This window comes from Fundulus heteroclitus, chromosome 11, assembly GCF_011125445.2.
Source record: "Fundulus heteroclitus isolate FHET01 chromosome 11, MU-UCD_Fhet_4.1, whole genome shotgun sequence".
In the NCBI taxonomy this organism is placed as follows: Eukaryota; Metazoa; Chordata; class Actinopteri; order Cyprinodontiformes; family Fundulidae; genus Fundulus; species Fundulus heteroclitus.
Genome location: NC_046371.1, coordinates 12,957,157 through 12,979,683, shown reverse-complemented (window position 1 = coordinate 12,979,683; position 22,527 = coordinate 12,957,157). Strand labels below are relative to the sequence as shown.

The 22,527-nt window shown below is 40.0% G+C and overlaps 2 protein-coding genes across 6 annotated transcripts in view; one reads left to right on the top strand and one right to left on the bottom strand.

Moving 5' to 3' along the window:
* The window catches only part of shroom1 (shroom family member 1), a 41,759-nt gene extending 32,315 nt beyond the window's left edge, over positions 1-9,444 (top strand). For all 5 annotated transcript variants that reach the window (XM_012876189.3, XM_036142879.1, XM_036142881.1 and 2 more), the window contains 2 exons: positions 2,252-2,524; positions 6,231-9,444. In XM_012876189.3, coding sequence (XP_012731643.2) covers positions 2,252-2,524; positions 6,231-6,485 — 528 coding nt within the window. In that variant the 3' untranslated portion in view covers positions 6,486-9,444. The remainder of the gene's footprint in view (positions 1-2,251; positions 2,525-6,230) is intronic.
* Positions 9,445-17,409: 7,965 nt separating this feature from the next.
* On the bottom strand, positions 17,410-20,499 carry LOC105935672 (ankyrin repeat domain-containing protein SOWAHA). The gene has a single exon (XM_012876193.3). The coding sequence runs from the start codon at positions 20,336-20,338 to the stop codon at positions 19,001-19,003; it is 1,338 nt and encodes a 445-aa protein (XP_012731647.2). The 5' UTR covers positions 20,339-20,499; the 3' UTR covers positions 17,410-19,000.
* Between the last annotated feature and the right edge of the window lie 2,028 nt (positions 20,500-22,527).

Sequence of the window (22,527 nt, the reverse complement as noted above, 5' to 3'; positions counted from 1 at the left end):
GTTGGGCGTCGGTGAAACGCATGTTCACCGACATGGCCGGCAAGGCGGGCGCCTTGGCCCCCTGGCGCATTAGTTGGCTTCGGGTTTGGGGCGGGTTCCCGGGCGTGCGCCGGCCCGCTCCTGGCGGCCTCTTCGCGGGGCCTGGCCCCCCGGGGGGCGGCCGGGGCCCTCGTCGCGGGGGCGGGGCGCCCCTGGGGCCTCTGGCCCTCAGGGCCCATGGCCGGGACCACTTCAGCGGGGCTGGCTGCCGGCGGAGCCCACGGGCTCGTCTCCGCGGCTCTTGAGGGCGTCGGCATTGCGGTGGCTGGGGGATTTCCTCGGGGTCATCTCTGCTCCTTCCTTGGGGGGGGGGGGGGGTTGCAGATATCCTGTGTCGGCCCCTCCTGGGCGACCTGCTTTAGGGACCCCTTTGGGAGTCCGGGGTTACGGGTCCCCTGACGCCTGCCTCTGTGCTCGGGGAAGGTGGGTCTTTGGTTCTCCACAATCACTATCAAGCTATTTCTGGATAATCTTCACCTAAACTAGTGCACTTTCACATCTCCCACAGGTGCTGGGTCCCAGGTATTAAGTGTTCACTTATATACAGTAATCTTATAATTTATTTATTTATTTATTTATGTTGTGTCACTTTCTTTTTTCAAATATCACATTACACATGTCAGCTTACATAATAATATATATGATTTAGCAATGGCATCTAGGTGTTATTCGAGTGTATCTGTTGCTTTATGTCTGTTGGTTGTGCTGTTCTTTTTGTGTCTCTTTCCAGGTGATGGAGCAGACAGAGGACGTTTTATCATTCTCTTCCTTTTATCTCCTCTTTCTTTCACCTCTACTCTTTTTTTTTTTTTCTTTTCTTTCACTTTTTGTTCTTCCTTTACTCTCCCATTGTCATGTCCATATAATTTGAAATTCTCCTTGCAGGAATCATAATAAAGCTATTTACAAGCATAAATCAAGTGGAGCACTATGGCGAAAGCTGTTTGCTCCACTTGTAAAAGCAAAATCTGTCGAGCTCCATCTGGCATTGAGATATCAATTCCTATTGCCATAGTGCTAGACAGGACACTGGGAAAAAAAAAAAAAAAAAAAAAAAAAAAAAAAAAGAAACGCATGTTGTCAGGCCTGAGGAGGCACTGCTGCGGATGCGTCGGGGTTGAGCTAAGTAACACAATGGACTAATATTTAACTCCGACCACTTCATCATATAAGGGAGAATAAGGATATAATCTCCTCCAAATCTCTAATATTAGGTGTATTTCCATCACTCCATCTATTTTCCTACACACTGATCCCTGTTGGGGTCGTGATGTGTGCTGGTGCTTATCTCCAGTTGTCAATGTGTGAGAGGCGGTGTACATCCTGGACAGGTCGCCAATATATCCCAGGGCTAGGTGTATTTATATATATATTTTTAAAAACATCCATAATTCCGAATGTATTTAATAGTACAAAAGGGTGTTTAAAAATATTAGCAGCATGAGGAATCTACAGGGGTCTTTGGAAAATTTTTATTGCCAATAAGGATTCCCTGGCCTCAAAAAGTTTGAGAACCCCTGATGTAAGGTATAGTATCCTATCATAGATTCAGTAAAATTTTTCAAAGGGTGTCGGAGTAAAGGAGGATGACAGTGTTGTAGGACTCGAGTCCGAGACTCGAACTCGAGTCCGAGTCATTAGCTAAATTTAGAGACTCGTGACTTGACTTGGACTTGAGCACTGATGACTCGGACTCCTACATTCAGATCATTCTGACTCGGAAATTGAGAAAAAGACTCGACTTTTTTTTATATCATTAGGCTATAATTTTAATATGTCATTAGAATATTATTTGGTGTATGATTTTAATATCTAAATTATTAGTGCAATGTGGTGGAGTGTGGATATTTTTTTTTTAGTTTAAAAACATGTAGGCTATGCTTACTTTAGTGCGGAACTTGGACTCGACTCGGACTTGACTCGGATGAGTAGTGGAATTGACTCAGACTCGACACTCGATGCTACAAATGTATGCCGCACTGCGGATTTTCATTAGCTCATTAGCAGTTTATAAAATTGTATAACATTTTCGTTCATTTTGCGCTTGTCCGTCGCATACAATCCCGATGAAACACTTTTCACTTTGTGATCGCAAGACTGGCTAAATGTGAAAAGGTTTAACTGGTGTGAACACTTTGTCAAGGCACTGTAAGAGCAAGAACAAACCCAAACACAGTAACAAATCCGACGCGTTTCTCTGTTGCATTCGCAGCGCTTGTTGGTCTTTTACATCAACGAGCATCTGCGCTCTCTGGAGGAGTCGCGTGGCGCCCTGCAGACGGAGGTGGAGGAGAACGCCGCCCTGGGCGAGGCGATGAAGCTGCTGGTGCACGAGCGCTGTCTGCCAGTGGAGCTGGAGAGGTACAACCTGTTCATCGGCGACCTGGAGAGGGTGGTCAACCTGCTGCTGTGCCTGTCCGCCCGCTTAGCCAGGGTGCAGAACGCCCTGAGCGTTGTGGACCAGCACACCGATGCCGAAGAGAAGGTAGGAAGCCAGTCTGTTGCAGCTGGAGTATTGTTTATCTATCTATCTATCTATCTATCTATCTATCTATCTATCTATCTATCTATCTATCTATCTATCTATCTATCTATCTATCTATCTATCTATCTATCTATCTATCTATCTATCTATCTATCTATGTATCTATCTATCTATCTATGTATCTATCTATCTATCTATGTATCTATCTATCTATCTATCTATCTATCTATCTATCTATGTATGTATTTATCAATATCTATCTATCTATCTATCTATCTATCTATCTATCTATCTCTATATCTATCTCTATATCTATCTCTATATCTATCTATCTATCTATGTATTTATCAATATCTATCTATCTATCTATCTATCTATCTATCTATCTATCTATCTATCTATCTATCTATCTATCTATCTATCTATCTATCTATCTATCTATCTATCTATGTATGTATCTATGTATGTATCTATGTATGTATCTATCTATCTATCTATCTATCTATCTATCTATCTATCTATGTATGTATTTATCAATATCTATCTATCTATCTATCTATCTATCTATCTATCTATCTCTATATCTATCTCTATATCTATCTATCTCTATATCTATCTATCTATCTATCTATCTATCTATCTATCTATCTATCTCTATATCTATCTCTATATCTATCTATCTCTATATCTATCTATCTCTATATCTATCTATCTATGTATTTATCAATATCTATCTATCTATCTATCTATCTATCTATCTATCTCTATATCTATGTATTTATCAATATCTATCTATCTATCTATCTATCTATCTATCAATGTATGTATCTATCTATCTATCTATCTATCTATCTATCTATCTATCTATCTATCTATCTATCTATCACTTATTTCACTTCTAAAAGTGTTGCAATGATTCAGATTCTTCTAATACACAATAAAGTTAAAAGGTTATCAATGACTTTTTAAGATTTGATAATAATCTGCTAGTGTCCTCTAAAGCCCCACCACCAGCTCTGCATATTATGTTTCCTCTTTACGCTCCTGCCATTCCCTCCTGATGCTGTTTACACATACACACCAGTGCGTGTGAGTAAAAGCAGGCCGTCAGCAGGTGCTGCCGAGGACACGTTATTTATGTAAGCGTACAGATTTCTTGACTTTACAGCAGCTCATTCACGGCTTGTGGATCAACGATAAGCACAAAGCGCCTCCGAGGCCTTCGGCTGGTCGTGTTTACTTTCGCCACAGCAAACAGACCAGGAGGGGAAAGTTGAAGGGCAGCTCTGATGAAGTCAAGGTTTCTAGCTGCGTTGATCTGTATTTAATTGCCAAATTGTTTAGCTTATCCGTGTTCAGGACAAACACTTTAATGGACACTGGAAGATAGATTACCAAATGTGGCATGTGTAGTGATGCGCTTTATGCAAATCTTTAGGAGGATTTTTAAAACATACAAGGACATAGGGCTTTTTTTTTATGAACTCGTCAGTCCTACTGAGAAAAATGACACATCCTGTGGCTCATTATCCCTCTTGATGTCATGCCCCTCCCTGATTATTTCAGCATCAGCTCGTGTTTGCATGGAAGCGTTTGATTTGTAGATTTGTTCCTGAAAGAGCTCATTGTTCACGCGTCCATCAGCTGAACAGGACTGCAGAGCGTGCTGCACACAGGCCTTGCTCGAGCCTCCTTTTGCTTTCTTGCTGCTATCAGCAGCAGCAGCAGCACTATTTACAGTGAGTCACCGAAACTCCTGCCCAGTTTCGATGACATTTGTATCTACCCTGCCCTCTGTTGACATAAGGACACACTGCAGCCGCAGACACAGCTTTCTGTCATCATTTGGTTCAATTAAGAAAATGATCCTGATAGTCATTATAAGGGGGCCTTACAATATTATTATGAAAATATGCCTACTTTATTTTATTTGAGTTTTCCTATATATATATATATATAATTATAGATAGATATATAGATATAAGATGATATCATATATATATTATATATCTATATAGATTATAGCTCTATATCTATATTATCTCTCTCATATATATATCTATATCTATATCATCTCTGTGTCTCGGTCATCTATCTATATCTATCTACATCTCTCTACGCTCTCTATCTCTCTCTCTCTCTCATTCTCTCGTACTCTATCTCTCTCTCTCTCTATCTCTATATACTCCGCTGTCTGTGGTCTCTCTCTCTCTCGCTCTCTCTCTCTGTCTCGCCTCTACTCTCTCTCTCTCCTCTCTCTCGCTCTCTGTATAGTATGTATTCATTTGGTTCTTTCTGTTCTATTTTTTATAGGTCTTTCTTAGATCTTTATTTAGTCTTTATATATATAATATATTCTATCTATAAATGCCAAATTCAGCAAAATTGTTAAGTGCAAGAAAAGCTAAACAAATATTGAACTGTTGCATTAATTTGAGTTATTGCCATAAGTTAATACTTTGCAAAAACCACTTTGTGCTACAGCTGCAAGTCTTTAGAGGCATGTCTCCATCAGCTTTGCACTGAAATCTTTTCCTATTTTTCTTGGCAAAATAGCTCAAGCTCAGTTAGGCAGGATGGGCAACGTCTGTGAACAGGAACTAACATGTTTTTTTTTTTTTCCAACCCTTGCGTTATTCTTCCCAATTTCCCTTTCCCTCCTGAAGAAAAGCATCCCACAGCATGATGCAGCCACCACCATGTGTCACCTGTAGCACTGCTGAATTTATGATTCGAGTAAATTGCAAAAAGCTGGACTCTGTTCACTCATAACCTGAATTCTGAAAGCAGTTTGTAGCACTTTTGAGGGCGATCAGAGCAAAGGGTCCTTAATTAGAATATACCGTATTCCATGCTTTTAAGAAGTATGCAAAGGGTCGCATATTGTTAGAAAAATCCTGCAATGACTATATTAGTTGTGATACATCCACATTTTCCTCACTACCAACTTTCCCATCTCTGTTTTCAGTAAGAAAAGGAAAGAGAAGTTTATTTGTATTGCACCATTCATACTCAAGCTAGTATGAAGTACTTTACAGGAAGAATGAAATAAAATAAAGCCTAACCATAAAAGCATTGCATAAGAGACAGAAGTCAAAACACAGATATTAAAGCCATACACGAAACGAGGATGCATAACAAATATTGTAGTAATTCAATTCAATTTTATTTATATAGCGCCAATTCATGAAACATGTCATCTCAAGGCACTTTACAAAGTCAAATTCAATCATATTATACATATTGGTCAAAAATTTCCTATATAAGGGAACCAGTTGATTGCTTAAAAGTCCCGAAAAGCAGCATTCACTCCTGGAGAAGCGTAGAGCTACAGGGAGAGTCGTCTGCATTGTCCATGGCTTTGCAGCAATCCCTCATACTGAGCAAGCATGAAGCGACAGTGGAAAGAAAAACTCCCCATTAACGGGAAGGAAAACCTCCAGCAGAAGCGGGCTCAGTATGAACGGTCATCTGCCTCGACCGACTGGGGGTTACCATTAGCGTCCAACGAGCATAAATTTCGATTGAATGCAAACTGATCTTATGGCAAATTATAGCATTCCAGTCAGTCCTGTGTGGTAGAAATATTGCACATGTTGTGCCATCTATTAAAGTTGTATGAAAACTTTTGCGAGGCACAATATAAAGCTGCACAGGGCCCATTGCGGTCGTCTGAAATCTAACGAGCCTGCTTTGCTCCGTGCAGGAATCCCTGGACAGTCGCCACCGTCTGCTGTGCAAACAGAGGGAGGATGCCAAAGATCTGAAGGACAACCTGGACCGCCGAGAAAACCTGGTCTCCACCTTCCTGTCGCGTCAGCTGTCCGCCGAGCAGCTGCAGGACTACCGGCGCTTCGTCCAGACCAAGGCCTCGCTCCTCATCCGGCAGAAGGACCTGGAGGAGAAGCAGAGGCTGGGAGAGGAGCAGCTGGAGGCGCTTTCTAACAGCCTGAATATCTGAAGGGACAAACGCTTTGGCTCGTAGTTTCCAGGCTCCGTTTGCCTGTTGGAGATAATCCCATCATGACTACCCCCCCCCCTCCCCCCTCCTATCAGGACAGGAATAACTCCTGAGAGTCAAGTGAACTTTTTCCGCCCATCACAGTTTGCACAATCAGCAGTGTGCACTAAAATGTCTTAATATTGTACATTTGTTTTCGCTTTGAGCAGAATGGAACTGTTTCGGTGTGCCTTGATACATTATTATGTAGCTGTTGGACATTTTATCTTAGAGCTGCTGTGCAGAAACTCGTAGTACTTCAGATAGAGTCCTCTGTTTTTCACCGAGACAATAAGCCCCGCGGCCCTGTACCTGCACCTGTGGAAACCTACTATAAGCTTTAAGATCGTCCCCTGAGCGGCGACGACGCTTCAGTAGCCGGACGGAGAGCGGAGGGCTGGATCACGTCAGGAAAATGTACTGTAGATGTAGAAGATTTCATATTTTTTTCCGTTTGGTTGCCTGTATTTTTTAAATGCATTTCAAATTAAGGCACGAAAAAAAAAACCAAAAACAAAGTTTAACGTTGAAATAAGCACTTTGAAAAGATACATGAACGCACATTACATCAAATCCGAGTCTAAATAATTTCAAGTAAATGCCTTCCTCACATCTGTTAAAGCACCCATTTCTTTCTCTTGGATTTAAACTGCATCTATTTTCACTTTTACAGCTTCTGCTTGTATCCCATGATGGTTCCATTCATTCTCATGTTCAGGAATAGAGAAATATGGAAAATGCATAGCACAACCTTCACCAAAGGCAGCAGCAGTGACAGCAACGTCTCCAGGACTAATGTGAGTTCATCAAGAGAGGATTTATATGGCAACTAATCCAGGGAGGAGAAAAAAACTCATTAGAAATGTTGTCTGTGTGCAGTATCTTAGAGACCCATCACACTGGCACCCTATGAGAGGATTTAGATGTTCTGTTGCGAACCCAGTCTGACTGTAATTCACCAAGGTGGGGACTAACTGGTTGTGACAAAAACTCAGGTTTAATCAGATATAGATAATTTCTGCTCCACTTCTGACCAGCATTTTCCCTCCGCTGCCTGTGTACCATCAGCAGTACCATTTCTACTGGCACCTGAAAACGTTATATTAGCGAGCCGTGTAGTGATTCTTCAGGGCTCACTTTTCTAACCATTTTATCCGTAAGGACTCAAAATGTTATTTTGAGTTTATGCTCTGTCACATCACACACGTTTTGCTCCCAAACAACACCTGTAGTCACCTCAGCGGTCTGGCCGTTGACTATCTGCTAGCTGTGGCTCTATGTTGAGTCCTCTTCCCTCAGCTACTGATTCTTCCTTCCCTGTAATTCCAAGACTTTAATGGTTTCATAATTCTCAGGCAAATGTGTTTCCAACACAGACACGGGCTTGCTAAAATTCATCTTCCATACCTAGGTTTACTTCCGTAGTTTCACCAATGTTTCCAAAATAGGGGATTTTTGTTGCAAAAGTATTTAGTACATAATTATTTTTGACATTTTCCCATTGAAAAGGCCTTCTTGTGTCAGCGTAAGAATCCTTTCCATGATTACGATGAGATTTCCAGACAAGTCATTATCCATATATGGTGGTGCCTTCCAGTGAGTCAAATGGCTCTTTTTCTTTCAGATTCTTTTAGAGTCCCTTTCTGCTTTGAAAAACAATTTAAAGACTACGTGTGATTAATTTTTCCTCAGCCTTCAAGATTTTTGAAATTACGAGAATAAAGTCATAAAATTGTGAGAGTAAAATTCAAATTTTATGAGAATTTTATGAGAAACTCAAAAAATTGCTTCCTTCCCCCAGTCTTAAAATGATGAACGTTGAGCATCTTGTGAAGTTATACTTTGGTGTCGGTTTCACAAATAAGGAAATACTTAATTCAGATCAAATTATTATTAGTGTCAGGACTTTGACACGATTGTGCAAACGACTGTGTGATTTTATTCTTGCAATATTACGGCTTTTTTCTCGTAATTTACAAATGAAAAAAGTATTACGTCCACTGATGAGTAAAGCAATTTAAAAAAAAAAATGGTCACAGAGGAATACATTTCCACAAAAGAAACAAAGCAATTTTGAGATTAACTGAACATGTTTGCGAGAAAAAAAAAAACAAGTTTTCTGATGTTGAATGGTCGTAAATTTTAAAGAAGAAATTAATTTTCTCTCTATAAAGGCATAAATTTGCTACGTTAAAACAAGTATACCTCTGACATTGTAAAGTCAGAAATTTGGATCCTCTTGTGACCCCCAAATGGTGTCTTGTGATCCCTTAGGGTGTCCCAACCCCCATATTGGGAACCCCTGACATATGTGATGTATGTGATGCCCTATAAGAGAAAGGTACAAAAAAAAAAACACAAAATAAAGGACTCAAAGTGTCTCTCATGCTTCATGCTACCAAGTCTTAACTATTATCAATTGATACTAAACCTCACTTAGACAGAATAGTACTAAGGAGCAATTAGCGCAAAGTATTTTCTCCCACCGTGTCCTTTTGTTGCAGAAGCAACATCTTATACTTGAAACTTTTTTTTTTTAAATTATATAGGAGTAAAGTACAATTTTTCACTTCAGGTGTCTTTACCACCAGCCGTCTCTTGGTACGTGAATCAAAAAACCCATCTACGTGCAGTCCCTCCATTGAATTTGGTTCATCCATATTTGTACTAATTTTAATAGGAATCTTTAACCAGAGAGCTGTCGTTTATCTGTGTGAGAGATGATGAATGTTTTCAGAAAATTGCTCCCATGTTCTTATCCCTTCAGGAAATTGTACCTGCTGGCTGTGTTGCCTCCAATATTTAAATGTAATAGATTAGAAATGAGCTTTTTGTCCATCAGTGGGGGAATTCAGGTGTACTAGCAGAAAAGTGAAAGGCAGATTTACACAACGGTAAAAAAAAAAAAAAAAAAAAAAAATGGTTCTGACACAGGGCCGAAGGCTGGAAAAACTGTCATGCTGTTTTCTGCAGCCGGCGGGAATTCCTAAGTTATGCAAAACTCCCAACATTTTGGACCGCTAAACAAAAACAAGTGAGGAAAACTATGGGAGAGGTCCAGAACATGGATGAATCTGTATGTACCAACTTCCACGCTTTTACGATTCGATTAAACCAGTGTTTATATGGCATGGGATAATATTTCAATCGCTACAGATCTCTGTAAGAAAGACATTTCAACCCAGTGTAAGAGTACTCATGGTAAACGGTTCAAATTCTACTTTCCCTGCTTTGTTTTACAGCCATTTTCTCTTGAGAAGCGTTGGCTTGTGCCTGTTTGGGGTTTAGAAAATCCATGATGTTTGTATTATTGTGAATAAATTAAGCTTTCACTGCTCATCTGTTGGTCTTCGTTTTCTACTTCCTCCCTCACAGTTTATATTTGAACTCTACAGGTACAGTCTTTTTCGCTCAGGGTTCAAACCAGGACAACTGATCCCAGCAGATGTCTATTCAAATTACTTTATAAACCTCTGAGATCATTTTGCTCCACTGCAGATAAGACTTCTTGTACAGCACAGCACAAGACGTACAGACAAATCTGGTTATTTCTCTTGTTTCATATGGTTTTGCTTGTTTCCTTTTTGTGGCAAAGGCAGCTTTGCTCAATAACAAGGAAAATAAGATATGCTTCCTGTCACACAATTGACTTTATCAAATTAATGACGTAGCAGGCGGGGTTACTACTTAATACTGGCTATATAAATGAGAAGAAAAACTGCACCACTTATTCGCAAATATAGATATTTGTCTTACCTGCTGTGTGCATGTAATTGTGTGTGACTGTGTTTTCATGCAAGTGTGCACAAAAGTGCAAGAAAAAGTTGTCTGCAGTGGACTTGGCTCGCTTCTGCCCTCTGCAGGCTTATAAGCACACTTTGTTTTTTAACAGTGACGGAAGTACTGTTTTACTGATAGGACTTGCACACATATACCCTAATCTATGAGAGCTAAAAATAATAAAACAATAAACTTTGTTAGGTGTAAATAGTAACTTAAAAAAGTGACAAACGAAAAGACAACATGGTCCCCGGCTTCTATGTATAACTTTTGCATTTTTTTAGAGACTCAGACAACTTTATTTGTCATTTTGTATGCACAAAGTGCGTACAGAATTAAATTCCGTTGCATACAGCTTGTAAATTGCAGTAAAATTAAATTACAGTATAGGATGCAGCAGTGATTTAAAAGTAAACAATTTAAATGTAGACAATGCAGGAGAAGCCACAGTGTACAGGTGAGTATTTTTACAACCATTTGTGTGTGCAGAATTGATTGTGCAAAGGGCATTTTGTGCAAGAATGGATTTAAAAACTAAGAGTTCGGCAGCATTTGTAATGCTAGATGGAGATGCAATGATGCAAAATGTGCAAATATGCGAATGTTGTGCAGAGTTTATGGGTTATAGTTCAGCAGTTCAACAGCACATTATGCACATTATGTCATGTTAAAATCACAAACTGCAATGCATTCTACTTGAATTATGCTAAACCAACACATAACTGTGCATAACTGTGAAGCAGAAGAGGAATGACAGATGGTTACAAATCAAAATCTGAAATGGGTGGCATGTTCACTGAATAAAATAAAAGGCAGATTAAATGTTAATAAATCTCACCTGAGTTGAATTTAAGTATACATTTTTATCTCATCTGCATTTCATCAAAGAGAAGCAAGAGGAGGCCATGTTAGCCCATGAGCCAGGAGAACGCACCTTTTTAGTTTGACACAAAGAATGCAGGTACTCCAGGCAGGTGAGCCTAAATCTGACCTCTATATGGTAAGACATAATAGGGGCAGCATCATGCTGTGGGTTGCTTTTTTTTCCAGTAATAACTGGAAAGCAGGTCAGAGTATTTGGGAGAATGGATAGAATGTGTCGGTTCTCAAATCTATTTTGTTGCAGTTATTTTCTGCAAAACCCGTTCATCTTTACGACAAGCGGGTTACAGGAAAATAAAAGAACAGAGGGAAACAACATTACACTAAACAAGAAAGATAATTAAGAAATAATAGTCCTGTTTGAGAATCAAATTAAAATGCTAATTAAAAATGAGGCAACAGTTTCTGCATACCCTAGAAGTTTGTTCCAGAGCTTAAACTAAATGCTGCCTCCTTGTGTTTATTTCTGGTCCTGGGATCACTGAGTAAGCAGGTTTCTGATCACCTGAGGGGTCTGGATTTATGTCCCTTCCCATCTGAACATCAACTCGAAAAGGTTTTTGGACCCACCACTATTCAGTGATTTCTTGGTAATTAAGATTTTATAACCCACCTTTTTAGAATCAGGGAACCACTTCACTGATTTATGGACTGGTTAGTTTTGCTGGTGTTGTTCAGGACATGCCTGATCTTTTGTCCCCCCCCCCAGAGAACGGAAATAACACAATAATCTGACCAGATGAAAAAAGCCTGTACCAGTTTTAAAAGGAAACCCTTTAATCTGACAATGGTTTCAAGATGACAGAAGACTGATTTAAAAATTGACTTTACGTGACTGTTCAGTGTTAGCTTTCTGGCATGCTCTGTAGTTTTTAAAAAGAATCAAATCCTTCTTTTATGCGCTAAATTGGAGGTTATTCTGATCAATTCACGCCTTAATATTATAGACACACTTACTTATGTCACTATAGGGAGTATTGCCATGTGATGACAGAAATATAAAGTTGTATGTCATCAACATACCTATAAAAAGGGATGCTGTACTATTCCATAATCTGAGCTGAGCTAGACGGTGTATGTAGATATTGAATAAAGGTGCTCCGAGAATAAAGCCTTGAGGTACCCCGCATGTGATTTTTGCTCGCTAAGAGTCAAAATTGCTAAATATTTTGAAACATTATAAACTCACTCAGTATCAGATAATTCCATGTTACGGTCAACTGTGTCAAAAGTATCACAGAGATCTTGCAAAATTAATCAGAAGTATTTAATACACCCTTGTTAAACTGTGTGATATTAAAAAAAAAACATTACAAATACAGTTTCTGTACTTTAATGTAGTTGATGATCAACTTGAAAGATTGATGCTTAACCCAAAGAAAAACGCTTACCTGTCAAAATTCCTTTTTGTTAAAGACTTATGTATCCCTGATTATTTATTCACTCGCCACTCATAGAAAATGAAGAACTCAAGCGTAAATTAAAAATAGATTTGTTTTAGTAATCATAACCAACAAGTTTGGACGCCACTTTTATGGGTATTTTTGCATGATTCTGTTGCCATCCTGTGTCTGCTTAAAATGGATTCAACATCCAAATGGTTTGAATTAAACAGAACGAAACAAGAAACATTGTTTTTTTGTCATAATATCTGTGGGGTTTGGTCATTTGTATCAGGAAGTAAAGAGATAGGATTTAAAACTCAAGGTGAGGAAATGGCATGTTTGAATTCCTGAAAGGTAAAAAGAAAAAGCCAACGCCCATGAGCGCCTCTATAAATAACTACCTGCTTGCTCAATACAAAGAGCCGTCTTTCTCTTTAGTGCGTGCAGGTTAAACAGAGAGACACAGCTAATTTGCAAGGTGTGTTGACAGGTATGTTATTGAACTTTGAACAGAGCCACGGTAGCTGCATCCGCCTTCCTTGTAGTCTGTCAACAGGGCCGATCATCTCCGAGCACGAACAGAGAGCAGACCGGGGCTGCAGCAATCGTCCCTGTCTTTCCTGCTGCCACTTTTTCTAGCCTCACCAAACAGATAATTAAAAGGAAGAAGGAGGATTAACCCTAAAAGCAACAAAGACCTGTGGAAACAGAAGCAGCAGAGACAGGGAGCTTAAACGAGGGACTTTTATTTTTATTTTAAAGCAAGAACTTTGTTGGAAAACAGCTGCATGGTGTTAGAGCCATGAATATTAACCACAGGGTGAAAACCTTAAAGCCTCAGCAGCGATCGGAGAGTGAGAAATTGGTGGAAAACTGCACACACCAAATCATGGTGGCCTCAGCTGTAAAGAAACCGCACCATAATATACAAAAGCGGATGATTCAGGCGCACATAGCTTCAAGGCTCTGTTTTCAGCCTGAACTCTGAACTCCCCACCCACAGGAATGTCAGCACACCTTGAGTCAGCCTCCCACCCATGCCGGTCAGTCATTACCTAACACACCCATGAAGATTAACCAAAGATTGTCCTCAGACTAAATATACATGTAAACATGCAGATCAGCAGGATCCGAAAGACAAAACTGTCGTCAAATTCTTCTTTACAATTAGCTTCTGTTTTACTTTTCTACATCTGGCCAGACATAAAGTCTTATAAGTCACATTTTAACTTTGTCTCAACACTTCACGTCTATTGCTTGTTACTATTTGTCTTTCTTGAATTAAATTTAGCTTCTCATGTTTACTATATATATATATATTAATTTGGTCTGTCAGTCATAAGTTTAATAAGTTTAATCAGAGTGAAGCAGTTTAGAAATACATCAGATTATGTATTTCTGGCTACCGAGCTTATATATATATATATATATATATATATATATATATATATATATATATATATATATATATATATATATATATATATATATATATATATATATATACATATATATTAATTTGGTCTGTCAGTCATAAGTTTAATCAGAGTGGAGCAGTTCAGTGTAAAGCTGGTAAAAGGGAGCCAGTTGCCATGTTTTTTAAGGTTTAACTTGCAGTTGAATTGTCAAAGAAATGCACATTCAGCACAGACACAAGCGGCAGGACGTTACATTATGACTGTGAAGTATGCCTGTTTTTCTGATTAAAATCCTGAGTAAATGCACATATAAAAGATTTTGAAAATGTCTTAAAATGTGCTACATTGAGAACAAATTGTAAAGTAGATAAAGCAGCTCAGTTCACTTTTGCATTGGGGCAGCTCTGTTGGTTATGTTAGATCTCCCACAGGTTCAGTTTTGATCACACTGCTGGAGCCATTTGACGTTAATTGTTAACAGGAAACCATTAGCATGTGGCTTGTTGGGATAATGGAAAACTGCAAGCATGGGGGTTGATATTATGGCATCACATGAGTGCAGGTGAGCAGCTGGTTTGAGCCAGGAGGAAGAAAAACAACTTTGACCCACAAAATCCCTTTAAACGGTTGTCTAGGGGTGTTTCAAGTGGGAAAGTTAATGATCTTATCTATCCTAGTAAAATAATCTATGTTGAAAATGTTGGCAAATTTCTCCTGGAAAAAAGACATCGAAGTGACTTTTTGAACTCCGATTACATGTGTTTTAGAGGTCAAAGCCGTCTGTTCAATGTATCTCCAATAAAAATTTAATCAGGGAATCTCTTGTATCTCTGTGTCTCGAAATCAAAGAAAAAAATTAAAACAGAAACTATAAGGCTATTATGTCAGTTTTCTCTTGGGGAAGATATTACAACCCTTTCCCGTTACATCTGCATACTTTGATCGGCATTTTGTAAATATTCACAAATGTATATTATATACCTACTTAATTCTGTTGTTTAGTTGCTGTTTTGCATACAGAAACTGTGAACTACCAGAAATACTGATTATTAAACATAATTAGAATAAAAACAAACCCAGCTGCTCAGCTATTTTTTTTTTAATTGTAGCTTTTTTTTTTTTTTTTTACTAAATCTGTAAGTTTTTTACAATGTTTTTGAGAAAAGCTTACCTAGATTGAAAGAAAAAGACATCTTCCCCTTTTATTCGGGTAATTAGCCACTAATATTAACCAACAGAATAGACATCACTACAAAACTCACATTTTCATTATTTTTCTTTATATTTTGCTGTAATATACTTGCAGAAAAGCTATGTTTGATTATGCAAATTCAATACAAATCAAGTAGTTGTCATTGCTAAAATGTTTTTCTGTGTTTTACCCTGAAAGGACTCAGTGCTTCTATGTTTAGCAGCATCTCTTTCCCTGGAAGGAGTCACAGATGGACCTTTTGCTTCCTAGAACATTGTATACTCTCTTTGTCTCTTTCCTGATTAAAGCCACTAACAGAGCTTTTATTGATTCATTGTGTGAGTTCCTCTTGTTTTTCTTTCCCAGAGAAAGGCTCAGGACCCTCTGTAATGGACTTTCCTGGATAAAGCCATTGTTAGATCTATTGGTGACCGAATCGGATTCTACATTCTCGGATATGAATTGGACCTTTTGTGTTGTTCATCTCCATAATAGGACATTAGTTGTGGATTGGCGCAATAAAAATTAAGTGAACTAATTTGGCTTTTAATTAGCAACAATCAAGCATTGCTTTTATAAATACATGTTCTGGCAAAGGCTAATAACATTACATCAAAAATGAAAGTGTTCTCATAACTTAGAATTAGTTATGAGATATTAGTATTATAAATACATAGGTGTCAGTGCACCCACTGGGAGACACCGTGTTGCGTCACTTTTTCTGATTTTAGTAGCTGAAAGGGACCAAACTTGTCATCTGTTTTCTATATGAAGACCCACTGTCTGTGGCGGAGGAGTAGAATACAAGAAAAGAAAACTATAGGTCATTCTATTTGCCGTTTTCTGTCGAAATGTAAAGACCATCCATACTATTTGCCCAGCGAGAGGGAAGAGTAAGTAACCAAGAAAAGAAAAAATAGTAATGGGAGAAATTAGAGTCTATATCGGCGCAGCTATTATTACCAGTTGGAGACGATTCATTCAAAACGGATGCAGAGGCTGCAGGCTTTCTGCTGGATAGTAGGTAAGTTAATTCAATATAACGGTGAAGTTTATTTTTGCCGTTATGTTAGAAACAGGCCAGTCGCGGTCCAGCGGCTACTCTGTCCTCCCGGCAGGCAGAGATGGCTCGTTTGTTCGTCTCCTTCCCCCTTTATGTGTGTATGTGTGTACGGGGAGAGGTGGGACGATATCAGATGTTCGCTATGTGTAGTGCAGCTGCAAGACCGGGGCGTTTATATTAGACCCCAAATAAGCAACATGAAACTAATAAGGTGCATGCACAACGTCACGTGAAAACGTCAGAATGATCCGCATGCGGAACAGCCAATGGATAAGACAATATCCCCCGACATCAAGGGACAGAGGGGGAGCAAGGGCAGGATGAGACATGAAGGCATCTGATTGGTCATTTCCATTTAGACCGAATGGCAGGAATTGGTTAGAGTTTTTACAGGCCTGCAGCTCTCACAGAGATCTAATTTTTAACCTCCTTTTTCTGAATGCATACTGTATTGACTACTGTCAGGATGGAAGCACTATTTCACCCAGTATGACAATAAGTGTTTCTGAACAGGATTACTAACTATAGCTTTAATACAATGTCAAACAGCTAAGATGTAGAAAAAGTAACCACTTAAAAGGGACTATTTTCTTTAAAAGACCGTCACGAAGCTAACATAGACCATGCATGAAAAAAACAACATGTTTTCCTGATACGTTTCATCCCAACACTTCCATATATAGCAATCTTGGCTCTTTAGCTCAGGAATGTATGTCATACTTTTACTCCGTTCAATCACACTGCTCATCCCAGCTTTACTCCCCCCCCCCCCCGACACAGCTGCCTCAGAAAATGGACATTTGCGTCACAAAACCTTCAGGCCTGGAGTTGACCTATCGTCTTGACGCAGGAACAATGGAGGCTGGCGGGGAAGTGAGTCACAGAAGAAGTAGAGGACGGACGAACAGTGGGGAGGGAGATGACCCCCCCCCCCAGCAGACTTCTCCTCTCGCGGGTCTCAGCTTCAGACTGCTTATCATGAAGGATGACGATGCCGTTAACCCTCGCCTCCAGCTGCATGTGTACACATCCAGCCCCAGTCTGCTGCTTATCAGGCTGAATCACAGCTGTCTCAACAAGCCGAGCAATATTTCAGGGAAATCTTGGCACCGAGACACATAAAAGATTTAAGGATCACCTGGACAGCCCCCACGGAACGACTCACTTTTAAAGCTTTTAGCAGGTTTTAATGTCCTTAGTTGCATCATAAATACCTTTATAAAATCAGCTCAGTGGTTGAGAACATCTAAAAACTTTAACAGAAATTATAAATATTTTTTGTAACAAAAAGATACATGAATGCGTCCCTTAATTCCTTTTTTTTCCTTTTGTAATCGCTCCCTTTTCTTCATATCTGACTAAACAGTTCAGGGAGCGAAACGTGTCGAGTCTTGATCAGTGAATCTTTGGCTTCTATTGAATTCCTGGGAACATAGACTCCAAACTGTGAGAACATTTCTTTCTTAGATCAAAATGATAACAACAAAAAAAACAATGACACAAAATCCACAAAAATAATTTTTACAAAAGTGGAAACCACATTCAATGTTTTTGATTCAGAAACCCACTTTTTTGTTTTCAAGGTGTTGTTCTTGTACATTCCTTAAATCTGTTGTAGCCGTGGGCTGGTTGTTCTGATCAAGGTATGCCAAGATTGTAGAGTTATGACTTAAAACCCACAATAATATGTCATCAAAGTGTTCCAATAATTCAAAGTTCTTAATGAATTGAAAAAAAAAAAAAAGGATTTGGGTCGGCCCTTCCCCCACCTGTTGCTGCGTCCTGCTGGTCAGCAGGCTGAACGACGGCGACCGCAGTTAACCCTAGCTTACAAGAGAGATAAATTAGGCTGTGTGGAAGTAATTCGGGTCGTGATAAACACAATTTGTTATACGTGTCTCAGTCCATAGAAATGTATATCCTACATTTGAAACGTTTGCCTAAATGTAATGGCTGTGTATTTTCTATTTATACCTATGATCTAGTCTATGTATGGCAATCAAAAACAAATGGTATGGATAATATCGCTGCACCTGTAACTGTTGGTATGCCTGGTTATTTAAGCGCTATTAGGAATGACAATTGTATCACGTCGCCGTCATCATAGCGGGAGTGACGCAGCGTGAACCCCCCCCCCTCAACTCGGTGCTGTGCACTGCTGGTCAGCCAGCTGAAAGAAAACTGCTACTTTTATCCCTCGCTTACAAGAAAGAATAATTTGCTTCACGGAAAAACTAAAGTGACGTGATCTCTCCTATTAACACGAGCTAGCTAGCCCAATTTACCAGTTAATATTTTTTGATAAGTGCATTACTCTATAAAAGGCAGAACAGCTAAAAAAAAAAAAAAAGTCAGATATTCTGGTTCAACGGTTCAGATCCTCTTAAATACAGGCGCTTCTCCTACATTTTTTTTTAATAATTTAAGTAATCAATAACGTGGTAGAGATTACTTTATTACACCTGTAATTGGCAGTAAATCGGGTCGTTTTAGTAGCAGCAGAAGTAATTGTTTGCTTTTCTGGGATTTTTTTTTTTTTTTGCCAAACCACTAGAACTAGGCTAAAGGATTTTTTAGATTTGTGTGTAAAACCTAAACCTGTGATCTTTTTACTCAATTATTCTGTGAGAATCTCACAGCGGCTCATGCCTGGTCTGTTGTGCAGCATTTGTCTCGTTTAAGACAGCAAGATTTAACAGCGAGAAAGAAAGAATAAAAAAAAAAAAAACAGAATAAAGCTACGCTTCAATCATTCATCAACACATAGACGCGTTGGACATCGCTCTGCGTCTGAAGCCGGAGTCTTGCTTCTCCCCACCGAAGTCGTCGCTCAGAGAGTAGACTCCAGACCTCTGGCTGGGTTTCTTCTTCAGGCTGATCACGGGAGGCTGGAGGAACCGGCCAAAGGGGTGCAGACCCCTGGAGAGGTCCGGCAGCAGGTCCTGCTCCTCCCTCTGGGGCGAAGGCTCCTTCTCCTGAGCTTTGGGCCCCCTCAGCATCTCGCTGACGGTTTTGGAGATGCCTTTGTGCAGGTAGTGGTAGGCCCTGTTCCCGCAGTTGTCCCTGATGCTCACGTCGGCCCTGAACTCGCCCACCAGCATGGCCATGATGTACTCCTGGTCGTGCAGCGCGGCGATGTGCAAAGGCGTGTACCCGCCGTGGGACTTGGCGTTGACGTCGACGTCGGCCTCGCCTTCCCGCGACAGCTCCATGACCTTGAGGAGCATCTTGCTGTTGCCGCACTTGGCCGCCCAGTGCAGGACGGTGAAGCCCGAGATGAAGTCCTTCTTCTCGGCGAGCTGGCAGTCGCCCAGCAGCAGGCCGTACACCTGGCCCCAGTGGCCCGCGGCGCACTTCACCAGCCAGTCGTGCTCCGCCTCCTCCAGGGGGACCACGGAGGAAACCCTCTGGTCTTTGGGTTCCTCTGGGACCTTGGAGCTCCTCGCCGCCCTCCTCAGCTGGGGCGAGTGGCTCTCCGTTGAGGACGGCTTCCTCTTCACCCTGGTGGGGTCGGTTTTTTGGCTCTGGGGCGGATCGTCTGGGTTCGCCTTTAGCTTGTGGGTCTCCACCCTGGTAGGATTTGGCGTTCTCAGGGGAAGACCGTAGGGCTTGCTCTGAACCCTCTCCGTGGCGTTCACCCCAAAATTCAGCGCCCTTTTAACTCTGACCTCCTCACATTTGCTCCTCTGCAGAGCCAGCTGTATGGGAGATAAATGCGCATTGCTTTCCTCAGAAACAGCCGACCCTCCTGGATCCGTGGAGCTCTCAGGCTTTCCATCTTGCGCATGTGGACTCTGCTGATCCTGCTCGCCTGACGTCTCCTGTTTGCCATAGTTCTTACCGTTTTCAGTCGTTTGACTCCCACCGAGCAAGTGCTGGTAGGTCTTTCTGAGAACAACGTACCGGGCACCGTCGATCTCTCTGACGCAGGCGACATTGTTCACGAAGGTCTTGAAGAGCTCTCTGTTCCGATCCCTCTGCGCCGGATCGACGCACTCCACCGAGGATCTGAATTTTCCCACCAGCTCAGATTTCTTCACTCTGCCCCCCTCCGCCACCAGCAGAGAAACGATGGACTCCTGAGTTAAATCCATGGATAAAACTGTTGAAAATCAGGGAGGGGGAGAAATGTGGGAAACGTGCGTCTCACGGCCGCGCAGTTCAGACACCTGGCTGCGCTGCTCTCCTCCTTCTACCTGGGGGGGGGTTTCTCTTTTTTTTTTTTTTTTTTTTTTTTTTGGGTCCGGCCAAGGTGCGGACGTGGAAATGATTTGAATAATATATGCAGGTGTTTTCCCTACAAGCGAAAGTGAACAGATAAGAGTTTTTTTTTTTTTTAAAGAAGAAGACATGTTATTGCTCTCACGAGGAAATGTAAACTTTGACATATTCGTGTTTATAAAAGTACAAGTTTCCCGCACGTGCTGGAAGTATATACACAGACGTATCGCCCTATGAATAAATACATGAAGGAGTCGATGGAAAGAAAAAGTTGCGCATAATGCGCGTTTTCACTTTTCCACGTGGATCCACCGCTGTAAGATTTATTTTATGCACAAAACTCAGATGCGTACAATAAAAGTAGAATATGTCACATGGTGGCTCAGTTATCCACTGATTGGCTGTTGCCAGTTGGAAACTCATCTTAGACCGCATTTATTAATTTGGATATACAAAAAATATATATTTTTAAGCAATTCCTACACAAGAAGTAAACTTAATTATTTTATTAACATCAGCTATTGCTGCTGTCATTTTCTGGATATCAGCTCATGCCCTGGCTTGCGCTATTAACTGCATGGCAAATTGAAATGAAGGGGAACTGCCGGATGAGAAGTGGCCATATTGAAACCAGCGATGTGTCGCCCGTGGCCGAGCCGACTCGATTTGCTAACTCATTAACGTGAACAACTCTGGTCTTCCTTGAAAGAAATGGAGCGCTAAAGAACAGGAACAAAACAATTCAACAAACAGTCCTATTTCATTGTGTTTAATGGTTTTATATTTATTTATAGATATATCAGACATGATTTTAAGTAATAATATTTAAAATGAAATCACACACACATACATACATACATACATACATACACACACACACACACACACACACACACACACACACACACATATATATATATATATATATATATATATATATATATATATATATATATATATATATATATATATATATATATATATATATTAATGAAACAATTTATTAGGGAGAGTGAAAGCTGGTTTACAAATAATGAAAACCCAAACTTTTGTTTCACAGAAAGTTTGAGTATTACAGACTAATGAAACATCCTTCTCAAACAGAAATGTTGAAATGCAAAAGTGCTTCCATAAACAGTACAGTATACTTTATACTTGATAGGTGCTATTTTTTTTCCTTCACAGTCCTCTAAAGACTATTTCAACCAAATATCCCCCCCCCCCCATTAAATTTTACTTCAAAAGGCTTTCATAAAGCATTCTGTGAACAGGTAGGTTTTATTTATTTATTTTAGGCAATGGCTTTTTTTGACTTCCTCTCTTCAATAGTCATGTTGTCCATCAGGGCCAGCTTTAAAAAGATCCAAGCCCCTGGACCAGAGACAGGTTTGGTGCGCAATTCAGACAAGTTTATTTTATACATGTAAATTACAATTGAGCAATAGTTTGGTGCACATCCACTTGTCCTCATGAAAATGACGTGTTCACAAAATATTAGTAATTTCTAAAAAAAATTGGTTGTAAATACAGCATCACCCTGAAGTGTTTTTAAGGGCTTTTTCTTGACTTGTCATGTAAAGAGGCTGAAAAATGCATGTCACGTTTATATAATGCATAATAAAAGGACGCTGATTGTTTTGAACATTGAAATATGTGTCGCTTTTGATATGCTCCCGGTTTGAATCATACCATTGGGATCAAAGGAATGAAACAGTGTTCTACTGCATCAAACTAGGCAACTTTCTTTTGTCTTGACATCACTGTCCCCATCCAAAACATCAGCATCGACCATCCGAGAATTAAATTTCAGTGCTTTATAAGTGTCCCCAAGCAGACAGTTATTGATCAAATTAATCAGAATGTGTATAATGTAGTCAGTTTCACTTTCAGTTTCAAGCATTCTGCACATCAAGATTAGTAAATTTCCATGAGCACTGAATTTGCATGGCAAATTATGAGATTAAGCAATGGTTTTATTAGGTCAATGCTTTGACGTTTGAGTCACAGTTGTGGTGATTCTGTGCGTGGTAATGGTGGCATCGGACCTACAACGTTTGTGCAG